This window comes from Protopterus annectens, chromosome 1.part2 (genome assembly GCF_019279795.1).
Source record: "Protopterus annectens isolate FY-2018-M chromosome 1.part2, PAN1.0, whole genome shotgun sequence".
Taxonomy (NCBI): Eukaryota; Metazoa; Chordata; order Ceratodontiformes; family Protopteridae; genus Protopterus; species Protopterus annectens.
In genome coordinates this window covers 991,696,888-991,711,745 of record NC_056727.1, presented here as the reverse complement: position 1 = coordinate 991,711,745, position 14,858 = coordinate 991,696,888, and the positions used below count along the sequence as shown (strand labels likewise).

General features: G+C 43.0%; 1 protein-coding gene across 2 annotated transcripts in view; it reads left to right on the top strand.

Annotated features, from left to right (window-relative positions):
- Positions 1 to 14,858, top strand: part of LOC122792214 (protein argonaute-1) — a 1,920,205-nt gene that overhangs the window by 1,536,595 nt on the left and 368,752 nt on the right. The window contains exon 16 of one of the 2 annotated variants that reach the window (XM_044059955.1): positions 12,506 to 12,640. The exons of the other annotated variant lie outside the window; for it this stretch is intronic. Within the exon in view, the coding sequence (XP_043915890.1) occupies positions 12,506 to 12,640 (135 nt within the window). The remainder of the gene's footprint in view (positions 1 to 12,505; positions 12,641 to 14,858) is intronic. 2 annotated transcript variants of the gene reach the window in all.

The window sequence follows — 14,858 nt, the reverse complement described above, 5'->3', positions numbered from 1 at the left end:
TGGAGATCCTAAGACAAAGGGGAAATTGGTCCACTCTCAAACCTTCCGAGGACGAGTCGGTTTACCTTGACGCCTTTCCTTTGGATCTCGCCCTTCCACCTCCTGGGTGTCTCCCCCTTTCGACCCACTAATGGAGGTAGTAACTAGAAAGGCGTGGGCAGCTCCTGATTCAATGGAACCTACCCCTAGGAGGCCTTCAAAATTTATTGCTGCACCAGATGACAAATCCTTTCTCACCAAAGGTGTTTCAGTTGATGCTATGGTGGTAGCAGCAGCCACTAAGAAGGAATTAGCTGATCCTTCTGTACCTGTTCATCCTCCTAACAAAGAGTCCAGGACCATGGGCAGGTACGGCAAGCGGACCTTTGCTTCAGCGACATTTTCTATGCGATCGCTGAACTATTTGTCATTTCACCCGTCTTCAGAGAGACTTGCTCACAGAGCTGGGTGAAACGGTACAGGATCCTTCTGCTGCGGGGTTTAAGGACAAAATAAATTCTCAGCTGGCTACCCTGAACTCCATTGTTAACTCCTCCATGCGGCTAATCTCTTATGCAGCCGATGGAGCGAGTAGGGCCACTGGCACAGGCATTGCGTTGAGACGTCACGCTTGGATGCGACTCTAACTTTGCCGACCCCTTCAAGGCATCCTTCACCAACAGCCCCTTTGACGGTTCGGAATTGTTCGGGCCTCAGGTGAAGAATACCCTCACCAGATGCGAGCAAGATGGTAAGACTTTCTCTGCCGTGGGAGTCCGTTTTTCCACGCCTTCTAGACCTTATCCTAAAGGACAGAGGGGTGGAAAGATGTGGTTCCGCAAACCACAGGGAGTCGCGCCTGCCGCACGTGGTGAATTTCCCCCTAGAGGCAGAGGGGGGAATAATAACAGACGCCGCCCCAGGTGCAGAGGGGGTCCACAGAACCAGGGTTCCAGGGATTCTTTCCCTGACCAACCCTTTCAGCATCCCTGAGAAGCTGCCCGACTGTCCGCCTTCGGAGGCAGTCGGGGGAAGATTATCTCTGTACCTGTAAGCCTGGCAATCCATCTCCCAAGACACATGGGTACAGAAGATCATATCCGAGGGTTACAAAATTCCTTTCACTTTCCCTCCGGTACAACCGCCAAAACCCCTACCAGATGTACCACCCGCACAAAGGGGTCAGGCTCAGCTAGAAATAAAAAAGCTGTTAAACAAAAGAGTCATCCAGGCAGTCCCAGCAGATCAGCTAGGATATGGAATCTACTCCAGATTCTTTTTGGTACCAAAAAAGACAGGAGATTGGAGACCTATTTTGGACCTCAGCAGGTTAAACAACTATGTATTAAAGACAAAATTTCGGATAGTAACACTGCAGTCCATTCTACCCTTTTTGGGCAGAGACAACTGGATGTGCTCGTTAGACCTCCAAGGACGCGTACTACCACATAAAAATACACAGGCACTCCAGGAGGTTTCTCCGCTTATGGCTGGGAGTCAGTCATTTTCAATTCAGGGCCCTGCCCTTTGGTCTCACCACAGCCCCCCGGGTATTCACCAAATGTTTGGCAGTGGTCACGGCTCACCTGAGACGGAAAGGATTCCAGGTGTTTCCATACTTAGACGACTGGCTCATTTCCGCTACCACCAAACAGGATCTCATAATGGCCAGGGATTATACTATCCAACTTTGCAACAGCCTGGGTATTTCTATAAATTTTGCAAAGTCCTCCTTGTCGCCTTGTCAATGTATAAACATTATAGGCGCCGTATTAAACACCACATAAATGTCTGCAACATTACCACCTCAGAGAGTGACAGACATAAGGCAGAATGTTCAGCTTCTGTTTCAGCCCAGCAGAGTCCAAGTCAAGCTAGTATTGAAAGTGTTGGGCCTCATGGCGGCGGCGATTCTTCTACTTCCATTAGCCCGCTTCCACATGAGACTCTTTCAGTGGATGCTGTTTTCTCAGTGGTCCTTTCAACAGCTGCCAATGACCCACAACATTTTGATAACACCATCTTGCAAGAAACATCTCTCCTGGTGGATGGTTTCTCCTCAGCTTTTTCAGGGCAGACCGTCTGTTCTTCCCCCTCCAGTTGCTACTGTCACAACGGATGCCTCCCTGATCGGGTGGGGCGGGCATTATCAGGGCAGGATGGTCCAGGGCACTTGGCGACAGTCAGAATGCCACCTGCACATAAATGTCCTGGAGATGAGGGCGGTGCTTTTGACGTTGCAGGCCCTTCAGAGCTCTCTTCCCACGGGGACTATAGCAATTCAAACGGACAATATGTCTGTGGTGTGGTACATAAACAAGCAGGGCGGAACAAGGTCCTACCCCCTCTGTCGAGAAGCACTCAGACTTTGGCAATGGGCGATTTCATCTCAACGGTTTCTGATAGCAACGCACATCCCCAGGAAGTCCAACGTCATAGCAGACAGATTGAGCAGAACTATCCTCATGCCTCACGAGTGGTCTCTAAAGCAAGCGGTAGTAGACGGAATTTTTCAGAAGTGGGGCCAGCCTTGCTGCGACCTTTTCGCAACTCTGCAAAACAGCAAGTGCCTCGACTTCTTCACACTTTTTCCTCTACAAGGCCAGCCCCTCAGAGACGCTCTTGTTCACGTTTGGCCCCGGGGTCTTCTTTATGCCTTTCCTCCCTTTCCATTGATCCCGCAACTAATTCAGAAAGCAACCGCATTGAGATCCAAAATGATCCTCATTGCCCTGCTTTTGGCCTCGACAAGTTTGGTTCCGCTCCTGCACAAATACCTACTGGAACAGCCTTGGCATCTGGAACCCCTTCCAGATCTGTTGACCCACCTCACGGGCAAGCTGCATCAGTCTCTACATTCCATCAACCTCACAGCTTGGTTGCTCCACTTCCAGCCATAGCCAGGCTTCCCCTTATTTCTCCTCCTGTTCGTGATATAATTCTGGCTTCCCATAAGTCCAATACTAGGAAGACTTATGCGAGTAAACGGAAGCGTTTTTCACACTGGGCACAAACTAGATCCTTTCCATGCACCCATTCATGAGGTTCTAGACTTTCTGGCGGAGCTTTTTCATTCGGGGTCATCGGCCACTATCAGGGTACAATTAGCGGCCATTGCTAATTTTCATGTTGGACTCTCAGAAGCAAATATGTCCCACAAACTCTGTAAAGCCTATCTCAAGGGCATCTTGTTGCTCAGACCTCCAGTCAAAGATCCACCCCCACAATGGGATTTAAATTTAGTTCTAACCTCACTAATTCTACCCCCTTTTGAACCGGCAGCTTCTTGCTCCCTCAAACTTCTTTCTTGGAAAATGCTGTTTTTAGTAGCTATAACATCTGCCAGAAGGGTATCGGAACTTCAAGCCTTGTCTGTCCGTCCTCCCTATTTGGTTTTTCATAAAGATAGGGTAACTCTCAGAACAAACCCTTCCTTCCTACCAAAAGTGTTATCAGAAGCAAATCTAAACCACTCCATTGATTTGCCCGTCTTTTTCCCAGACTATACCAACAGGGTTGAACAAAAATTACATTCATTAGATGTTCATTGCCAATTACGGTATTACCTAGACAGGACAAAACAATTCAGAAAGTCAGACCAGCTCTTCCTCTCTTATGCTGCAGACAAGAAAGGGCTTCCAGTATCGAAAGTTACTCTTTCCAGATGGCTGACATCTATTATTACCTTGATCTATGAGTTGAGACACAGGCAACTACCCTCTAGGCCTAAAGCTCATTCAACCAGGGCACTATCAACTTCAACGGCTTTTCAAGCAAGGTTACCACTAGCACATGGGCATCCAAACATACCTTTATTGCCCATTACAAGCTTGATCTAGCCTCCAGAAATAGAGCTGATTTTGGTTCCACTGTACTCAGGAGTCTGTTCCATTGAGCCACCCAGGACTAAGATGCTAGGGACGCTGTCCCATCCAGCAAGAATGAAGGCGAGGTTGACAACTTAACATTAAGAAGTTATGTCTTACCATAACGTTCCATGTTAGTTGTCTTCTTCTCTCCTTCTTTCTTGTGTCCCTCCCTCCTGTCCCCTAGCCGGGATAGACTCGAGGTTCTGAGTCCTTCCATTTCTGGAGATACAATATGTTGCGTCTTTCATGGTATCCTTAGTGTTACTAGCAGGTAATCTGTACTCGTAAAAGAGGATTATAATATTATTATTATAATATTACTTTTTATACTATGTCTTAGCTTCCAAACGAGATCTGGGGAGTTAGCGCATGGTATTGAGGGATATAGGGCTGCCTCGAGCCAGTAAAAATAGCTCTCGAGCTATAGTATAGGCCGAGTCGGAACCGAGGATCGGCTCCGAACCATCCAGCAAGAAAGAAGGCGAGAAGACAACTAACATGGAACGTTATGGTAAGACATAACTTCTTCTTATACATGCACTATGAATGCACTTTTTCAGGAAATTATTATAATTTTAAACGTTATGAAATGTTATAAAATGGTTTTCTTGTCCCCAGGTATGTGTTGTATTTATATTTTAGTTTGATTCCCCATGTTTTTTGCCCTTTGAATAACTAGTCACAAAATATATATATTATTAGACTGTATATGTTTGTATTTATTTATATACTCTTTTATATATTTTAATAAGTATTTTTAGGTCTGCATTCACTAGTAAGCATAAGTTAATTACAAGAAATGGTTATATACTGTATATGCAATTAAAACAGTAACTTGTCGTTAGACTGCTATTTAGGGTAATGAAGGGTTAAAACAGGAAAAAGTTAAAACTTTTGGATTAATTGGCCAGCCAATGATGTGGATTTTATCATTTTATATGCGGTAGAAAATTAGTGGGCGGATGATTCTGATGAAGTCTCCGTGATGGAGATTAAAGTGCTTAATCCGTTTTTATTTCTACATGTATACTAAAGTATTTTGAGTGTTACTTGTGTCTCAGATCTTTTTGAATCGATTTGTGATGCTCTACCTCTGAATAGGAGTATTACGGAGGACAGCCTTTATTGATACTGGGATCAGCATTTTTGATGTTTCATTCATTTATCTAGGGCAGGGTTTGCCAGGGCTATTCTACGCAGTTTCATGGAGAGCTCCACTGCTCCAACCACCTCCCTTTCCCCATGAGCTTTGGCATTCTCCCTCATGTAAAGAATACTGCAAGAGAGGAATAGGAGGACATAGATTGGTTGTGTAAAGTCTTACCATAATGATAGATGTCTTTGTCTTCTCTGCTGCAGTATTCTATCCCTCCCTTCTTCCCTGACTCTGTTCTTCTTAGGATGTACTTAGCCTACATACTTTTCTTACATGGGCGTTCATCCTGGAGCACTCAGTTCTGAGGATGGTGCATGTGCTGTGAGTACATCGCTTTTATGGCCTACATCCGATAGCAGCCTACGTGTGATGTACCAAGCACCCCTAAGAAGTAAAAGTCTTGTATACTGGCCGACGTCTGGTCATTTTAGCAGGTAACTCCCTCATTTAAGGAACACTGCAAGAGAGAAGAGAAGAAAATCTATTGCTATGGTAAGATTTTACACAATTAATATATCCTGAGATTCCAGGCAGACCAGTAGCATTTTCAAATGCATATGCTTGACAATTGTTCTCTCCACTATGCCCAGTATATTTACCAGATGCTTGGTTCCAGTGTTCACTTTTCATAGAACTGAGGGAATGTGTTCTCATTTTCTGAAATACTGCCCGATTTCAAACTTCCTCCTAGAGAGGCGATGCAGAAGGCAGTAAGTTCATATTATACTGGCTAGCAAATTCAAATCTGTAACCGGAAACATGAAAATCATCTTCTCTTGAATATGCAGTAGTTTAAGCTTTTCTGCCCCAAGGCAATGCAATACAGTTGGGGAAATTTTTTTTTCAGACGTGGCCTAGAACTCTACAGTGTCAACTCAGACATCTGTGGATGGCCTTAAGCTGCAGTGTCTATACCCATGGTTCCTCTGGTTAAACTGTATTTGAGGAGAATACAGTGGTACTTGAAAAATCTGTCGGTCAAAATTGCTACCCACTGGAAAAGGTTTTACTCTTATCGCTACTTTTCAGTTGGAACAAAACTAGTAGTCCCAGCGGGTGTCATTGTGATCAGCGGTATAGCACACAGACCCTCATTACACATCCCTTATTCCTGAATTGAGGAGTGTACACTACCCACTGTTCATGGATATGGAGCACCTCTGTGTTGGAGAAACACATCAGCATTAAAGGGGAGGTAGTTATGCTTTAGTTCCCCAAGGCATTCAGGATGTTCTGGTGTCCAGGGTGCTATATAGATAAGCTTATAGATAAGCTCACCAGCTTAAATATAAACCCCTATGTCACAAAACTGGCTCAAGGACAGAACCCACATGGTTAGAATTGCTGGAGCCATGTCAGACTCCAAACCAGTTACAAGTGGTGTCCCACAAGGCTCAGTCCTGGGACCTCTCTTGTTCGGTATATATTTCTCGGAGGTACAGGCCAACATGGAAGGACTGTGGCTGACCAAGTTCGCAGATGACTGCAAACTGGGCGCCATAATCGACTATCCAGCCGACACAAGCATCCTCCAAAAGGGCCTCATAGAAACAGACAACTGGTGCCAGAGCCATGGCCTCAAGCTAAATGCCAAAAAGTGTATAGTCATCCCCTTTGGCAAAAACAAAGTGCCACAAATTACCACATAGGTGGTAATCCATTAAGTACAGAAGAAGTAATTAGGGACCTGGGGACCCAAGTTGATAGCAATCTCTCATTTGACAACCACGTAGCCAAAGTGGTTAGAAAAACATTTTATATAGCCCACCTAATCATGAAGGGATTCACATCTAGATCAGGTGTGGTCATCGTGCCTCTTTACTCATCCCTCATCAGGCCCATAATTGAGTATAATGCCCCTTTGGGATGTACCTTACCAGACACCTGCAGCAACTGGAAAGACCCCAAAAGTACCTCACCAAGAGGATCAAAGGGCTCAAACAGATGCCATATGCTGCCCGGTTAAAGAAACTCCAGCTCTACTCAGTGGCATACCGCCTGTTCAGAGGCGATCTGTGCCTGACGTATAAAGCCATGTCCAACCCGGAATTAATGGACATGCTGCACCTCAGAAAATCCAAATCCCATCGAGCTACTCGCTCGAGAGACTTGAACCTCAGCACTGAAATAAATAGGACATGCTGGAGGGACAGATTCATAACCCAGAGGCTCCCTTCACTCTGGAATAAAATCCCAGTCCAGGTTAGGCAGAGTCCCTCATTGACTCTCTTCAAGAGGAATCTTGATGAGTGGATGGAAGATCATAGGTTTACCCCAGGTATCACTTCTGTGTCACTGTTAGACAGAGGCACAGTAATACTAACCTCGAAAAAGGGCATAGCAAAATAAATTTAAAATGGATGGTGAAAGCCAAACGCATTCTGGCTAGGCTTATAAATGCCCTAGGGCAGATAGCCTAGTATGAACCTATGAACCTATGTAAGTAGCTACAGGCTACACGTCAGTGCATGCATGCAAGCAGGTAGGTGTTCATTCTTATCAATTCTGTAGATAAGCAATGATTGTCTTGTTGATAACAGTGAAGCTGGGCCTTTGTGTTTCATAAATCCAGTCGTACCACAACAGTGCAGCAGATGTTTGCTGGCAGGCCCAGAGCTAACGGTCATGAATGGAAACTGGACCCAATGTTTTTTTCACCCCAACAGACAAGTTGGAATACTTATTCCTAGGTATTGTTTACCACATAATTTAATCATCCTATCAAATTGCTGTGCACCATGTACCACTGGAAGCAGCACTGGTAGTGCATGCCTTCTTTTATTGGATGGTACATCTTCTGTTTACCTTTCCCCTGAAGCAGCGGTTTCTGCTGAAAGCAAGGAAATGCTAGTCCAGCCTTAGTTTAACCAGTCTGGAGTGGAGGCATGCTTGGTTATCCTGGCTGGTGTGACTGAACTTTGCTTTTATTTACTGAGATATTCTGACTGGGCAGTGCCCCTATTTAGCTGTTGTCTGGGAAGAAATCATCCAAGGCATAAATACAACATTGAAATCTGATGCAACAGGAGGAGAGAAATGAAACTGTGAATTTTTTGCAGAATTGTAGTAAAACGTTTATTAAAATGTCATTGGGTATTAAAAGGCATGTTAGAGGACAAAATGCTTCACAGGTAAATATTAGAACAGTTGCAACTAGGTGGTTAAGGTTTGCTAATTAAAACCATGCTGACTTCAATGAGGCTTGACATAAGCTTAATAACTTTGAATTACTTTGGTCTGTCATGTAGTTGTAAGTGAAATTAGTGGCAGCTGATACAGTAGTACATACATTTTGTAGACTAGTAATACGGAGCTGTAACACTAGTAATTTTGTAAAAGTAGAAAAGGAAGTATTTACAATGTTGATAAACTTGAGTCTTTACAGCTGTACAAGTCTAGTGTCAGTTGTATGCATTCAATGATGACTGAAAAATTATGTGAAGGTGCTGTTGAGCCTACCCAGTTGCTCTGGGAGATGAAGCAGTACTACTGTAGTCCTGTACCTTCCAGGCCACAAAAATGGGGTAATTGGTATACTCTGTCCTGGGCAGCTTCAGCTTGGCAGCATATCTAATCTCAGCCTGAGTCTCTTCAGAGACCAGATTTCAAGGGTGATTCATATGTTAAGGGAGGCCGGGGATCACGGTTGTAAAAGGTCTTTTACCACTCAATATGGAAAAATTGTGTATGTTCATTCAGGGTGGGGCATAGCTGAAATTCTCATAACCTGTGGTTTTGCAATATGTAGCTGGACTTTTTTAGGATGGCATCTCTTCATCCAGTGGAGTATGCCTTCCATGGAAACCCCCCCCCTTTTTTTTTCCTCACTGTATTCACAGATCAATTTTTAACATCTTTATTAAACGCATTTTTAAAAAGTGATATAGATATATGTACAGTAAGATTAAGTACAGTTTATTTATTGTATTGAACTTAGCAAGTCCACCCAAACATTATCCTAAAACCGAACTTCAGGCAGTTAGTAACCTCTGCCATCAATCATTCAGTTGGTATCAGGGACCAACACTTCCCCACAACTTCTGTAGCCAGCCTGATTGAGATAGGTATCTTGAGACAGTGAAAGAATTGTCTCATGCTGTCTAATGATGATCTTTTACTCAAACTGCATAACGTAATGTGTAAGAGATGCACATGTATAATATCCTTGGAGGCAGAAAACACACACACAGTAAACTCCGACACCAAAATAGTCAGCAGTACATCACACATGACACTCCACACCTCTTCAAGGCCATCACAATACACACAATCCATCATATGCTGAGGTTCTAAAGATTAATTTGCCTAAACCTCAAAGACCTCAAAACACAACACAGGCATAAAGCGCACTCATCAAGTTAAGCCTACCTTCTCACATAACACAGGAAGTCCCAAAATCCCAGATGTTGAGCTTGTAAAGCAGATATCAACCCAATCAAACATTCTTGTTATAGGGGTCTCCTTTGTGTGACACAAAGATATGCCTCTTACCAGGCTGAGCAAGGAAAGAGGGACTGTTGCTTCTCTGATGCTTGAATCCATCAGATAATGCATGCAGTCATGTCCTTGAACAAGTACCAGTATGACTCTCATAGTTCATACTGGTGTCAGTGACTTGACGTGCACCTCCATAGACTACATGAAGAGAAACATGCTGAAGATCTCAGACTCTGGCTAAGGCAGGTGCGAACCTAGCATTGACTAGCATTCTACCTTCTCCAAGGATGGTAGCAAAGTCAGTAAACCAGATGTACCCTGTAGTCAGGCAAAATATAACCAGCCTAGCCAAGACCAGAGATGCACCTGCTAGGATCAAAACACACACAAAAGATTACCCTAGAGCCAGAGCTGCATAGGGGTTGTATTTGCCAAGTTCAAGCCTGAAAACCCATTCAAAATTATCGGATGTTTATGGTCCCTGTCTAGAAGTCCATAGCTGAATGTGTGGACATACCAGGGGCAGTACTATTTCAATCCTTAAAGCTCAAATCTCAAAGTTCTCAATCTCAGCAAATTCACGGTGGTAACCCAAAACATCCAACATTAAAACTTGTAAGCAAAGAATAACTATGTATGCCACTGGATTTCTTGCAGTGTGATCTTTATTCCGATTCTTGAACATATAGGCAGATGAGCACTCTGTAAAATGGGTTGTAGTTAACCATCAAAAAGGAAAATTCTGTGAACCTCCTGCAGTACCATTCTTCCAATATTTAAACAATGTCTGTATCTGTATTAGAGGGCAGGCATTTTTTTTTAATTACCCAGACTTTAGTTATACAAAATTGTGGTCTTCACCTATCATAACTAATTAGTAAAGAAGAAATATTGTAAAGTGAGTAGAAGCCAGTCTCATACCTGGCACAAACTTAGTGGCTAGGGCAAATCTTTTTCCTTTGTTTTTAGTAGAATGGTGATTCTTCTGGTGTTCCTCCTCAGTTTCTCGATCACGGCATAGGGGGAGAGTGGCCATTCCATTGTGGAGCTTTACTGATGATAGGAGAGGCTCTGCCATTAACCTGTATGTATGACACCAGTGTTTCCATGTGTTTGCTCCCATTGCAGATAGCTCATCTGCACTCAAATTACATTTTTCTGCCCAAGTCAGAACACAGTTTCCACTGGAGGTTTTAACCAGGCAAGCAACAACCCCAAATTCTTCTGAGAGGAATGGGAGATCCTGTCAGAACCACTTAATTCTGCTTACTGTGCCAGTCTTTTGGCACCCGGAAGGCTTTTGCGTGCACACACACACACACACACACACACACACACACACACACACACACACACACACAGTAATCCAAAATAGAATTTCTCCCAGTGCAGAATTTTAGGTTGCATTGATACCAGTAACCTCAGAAAACAAAGAGGCTGCAAGATTTTCTGCTGAGCTAAACCTTTTTATTCAGCTTGCTTAGCTACGGTGTATTGTTTTTTTATAAATTCACAACTTATGGGATCCACTGATTTTTTGTACAGCAGTTAATTTCTGATCTCAACCTAGAAACTTAGAAATCCTCAGCGTTTTCCTTTTGTTTTTGAAGTGCCTGCAGTAATGCTACTGTGAAGGATGACAGAACCTGCTGGCTGGCAGTAAACTTTCTGTAACAGATCACCTCCGCTGTAAATTTATTCAAGATGTGTTTGTTTCCCCGTGTCACATTCTTTTTTACAGCAGTATCATTTTAGAAGCATAACTGGTCGTGTCTAGACTTTCTTGGACTTCCTAGTTTATCACTATATGATCGGTCAAAGCTAAGTTGCAGAATTACTAAGACTAGTTTGTATGGCATGTAGAGAGAGTCTTGCTTTGCGAGGTGAATCACTTGAGGCGAATGCACTGAAAATGTCATACTGTTTATGAAATGCCTTCAGTTTTAACATTTTTTTTATCTTTGATTACAGTATTTAGCTGCTGTGATCTGCCAGTTTATAATCTTTTATTAACTGAGTATACAGTGCCTAGATCCTAAAGCACTTACTCAGTTTCTGTGAGTAGGTTTAATATGCAAAATGTCAGCTGACAAAGTATGTGTAAGGTATACTTTGCCTCTTTGTGTAACCTCCGGTCTGTTTGATTTTAAGTAATGCAAGCATGGGCTTCACACACCTCAACTGTCTAAATCTTTGCCTCATTTACTGTCTGTTCCTCTTAGAATTTGTGGATTTCTGGCAAATCATTTAAGATTTAAGTCACCAAATATGACAGACATTTGAGTTTCATATTCTTCAGAAAATGCATGCCAACACAAACGTTGTTCTATCAATTTTGTGTGTAAGAGCAATATTTAAAATCTATCCCCGACTTTGGGCTTTTGTTTCCCCATTATTTTTGGCTTTGTAGAGACTTGTACTAAGAAGTTGAGAGGTATGTAAGGCCTTTATGTTGTGTACTTGTGTACTGTTTCTGCATTAACAGCTATAACTGGATACTTGCTCATTCCGTGTGCAGTCTGGTGACCAAGTAGTATTTTAAGATGAATTCCTTGAATAAAGGACTTTGATAGTTTGTAAGTAATAGAGTGACGCTTGCCTTCCATCACCCATTGATTGTTGTTTTGGAAGATGATTACTTTTCAATGTTCTTTCTTTCTGTGTAGTTTTTCTTTTTTCATTTGATTTGTCTATGGAAGAATTGTGAAGAGGAGATTTGCCTCTTCTGTTATGGATGAATCTTTGTTTGCAGTAAATGGTTAAAGTGAGAGGAGCCTATAGCAAATGCATTCTGATAGCTGAACATCTCTATTAACTTGAGTCTTGGTTGTTTTCTGTGTAGTTGACTTGTTTGATGTTTGTGTGTCTGCGTGTTAAGATCAAAGTTTGGTGGTTCTAGGAAGACTCCATTCTGGACTTGAAAGGTGTCACTTAATTGAGATGCATTTTTGTCATATAGAAACTGAAGTGAAAAGACTTCAACTTTCCAAAGAGAGAATGATATAAATGTATTTTTTTTTACTGTGTTTTTTTTTTTTTTTTTTTTTTTTTTTTTTTTTAACAGATCTTGCATTATGAACTCCTAGCAATCCGAGATGCTTGTATTAAACTGGAAAAGGATTATCAGCCAGGGATTACATACATTGTAGTGCAGAAGAGACATCACACGCGCCTTTTCTGTGCGGACAAGAATGAGCGGGTATGTTTTTACAAGGAAAAAAAATGTTTAGAGATCTTGACTTGAGTGGGGCATTAACAGTGGATAATAGTTGATCTCCTTCCATTTCAGTGTTGCGATATTCTTTACAGTAGGGATCCCTGCCAAGAATGGCCCGCCATTTGGCAGGTATATCAAAGCCTTTAGGTTGTTAGGGTATGCCATGTGTTTACATGTATGCGCCCCACGTAGATCATAGGGCATAAAGGTGGCATCTGGACATAACATCCTCAGAACTTTTTCACCTCCAGTCTGAACCCATATTCAATTATCATTGGTCTGAACGATCTCTTAGTTTGTTGGTTCACCAAGTGCCCTGTTGAGGTCTTGTTATATTTTTTTCCTTTGTTTTTGGTGTTTGAGGTTCCTGTCATCCAGAAAGGGTAAATGCCAGTGCAGGAGACAGATTCCTTATAAAGACCGTCACGAGCAGTGTTTATATGGCTAGGTGCTTCCCACTGCCACACATCCAGTTCTATTCGCAAGACTTTCATTTTGAAGATATTTCATAGTCTGCTTTCCTCTTTGGACATATATTTAGAAAATCAACATCTTAAGCTTTTGGCAAAAGATGCTATTGAAAGAACTTCTGACTGAGGGTTAGCCATCCACAAAGAAAGCTGTGAAAGCTAGGTCTGATTCTTCGGCTGTGCTGCTTCCACTGGACATTCCTCTCAAAGCTAGAAAAAGCCTGAAAGATCACCTAGTTCCTGGGTTGGATTCCTCTGCAGCGACTGCTTCAGAGGCCAGCATGAATCCGGCTTCACACACGTCATTGGAGGCCTTGAAGATGTCTGCTTCATATGTTCAGGGGGAACCACAGCTGATTATTATTGAAGGGCTTAGGAGTGTTCCTCAGATTTTGGTTAGGGAGGAGGTACCGTTTACAACTGTAGTGTGTCATATGGGGTCTGAGCCTTCTAAGTTTTACAAGACTGATGTCTCTTTAAAGAAGAAGCAGAAAACTAAACATGTTTCTCCTGCTCGTAAGGACCCTCAGAGTGAATGGCAGAATTTCACTCGAGGTTAAGTGCCCTTATGGCTTTGAAGCCCCCTTGGTCTTCTCTTAAGAGGCCTAGGGAACAAGAGTCCTTTAAGGTGGAGGAGGATTCAGATGAGGAATTCCTTGCCTATTCTTCCCAGATTCCTTTTCCCTTAGACTATGGTTCTGAGGAAGAGAAGTCCACTAGTCCCAACTCTCCATTTGAGGAGATTTCCTTTGGGGGCACAGTTTTCAGAATGATGGAATTTTTCAAATGGGATTGCCCCCAGGTATCTGAGGTTCAGAAGAGGTATTACAAGCTTTTGCAAGTGGACTTTGCTAGACCTTCTACTGTTCCTCCTGTCCTGGCGGCCCTTGTTGGATGCCTTTTCTACTGCATTTCAGGCTCCTGATTCTCAGCTCCCTGTTCCCAAATAAAGAAATCTGACTGGTTTTATAAGGTACCTGATGATTCCAAGTTCCTTTATAAGTGCCCATCAGCTGACTGTGGCATCTGACAAGCCATCAAAGTTACTGCCTTCTACAAAGTTGCTTTCTTCTGATAAAGACAGAACTATGGAAAGATTAAGTAAGAAGGTTTAGAACTCAGCTGCCATTGCTTTTAGGGCTGTTAATTATCAGACCCATTTGACAAGATATATTTTGGGTCTTCTAACTCAGGCTTTATCAGATTATTTCTGAAATTTCTGACTCTGAGGAGGAAGACTTCTGCTGTCTCCTTGTTCGGGACTTCTCAGGTGGCTTGACACTCTAAAATGCAGGTGTGATGCAGCAGATGCCTTCTTGGGTTGCTGCTTTTGGTTCTGCACTGAGGAAGTATTCATGGCTTCAACTTTGCCTGATGGTATTAAGGCTAAGTTGATGGATGCTTCTCTGGATAGCAAGCATTTCTTTGGTGGTGCTGTTGCTGGGTTTGTTCAGGTCCCTACAGGAAAAGGGTAAGGCTTTACAAGATGTTCATAGTGCATACAGCTGCAGTCATAACAAATGGGTTATCCTGCCGTCAGGCGGGTCCTCGGTCGGCCGAATTCCAAAGTCTAGGTCCGGCGTCGGTTGTCGTCGCTTCTTCCCTGACGTCAGTGCGGCAGGGGTATAAAAGAGACAGCCGATGCCATTTTCTTCAGTCTTTCTTGCCGCGCGGTGCCCGAAGCAGAAGCAGTTCACAAGTGCCAGTCGGCCAGCTCCTGAGATTTACGA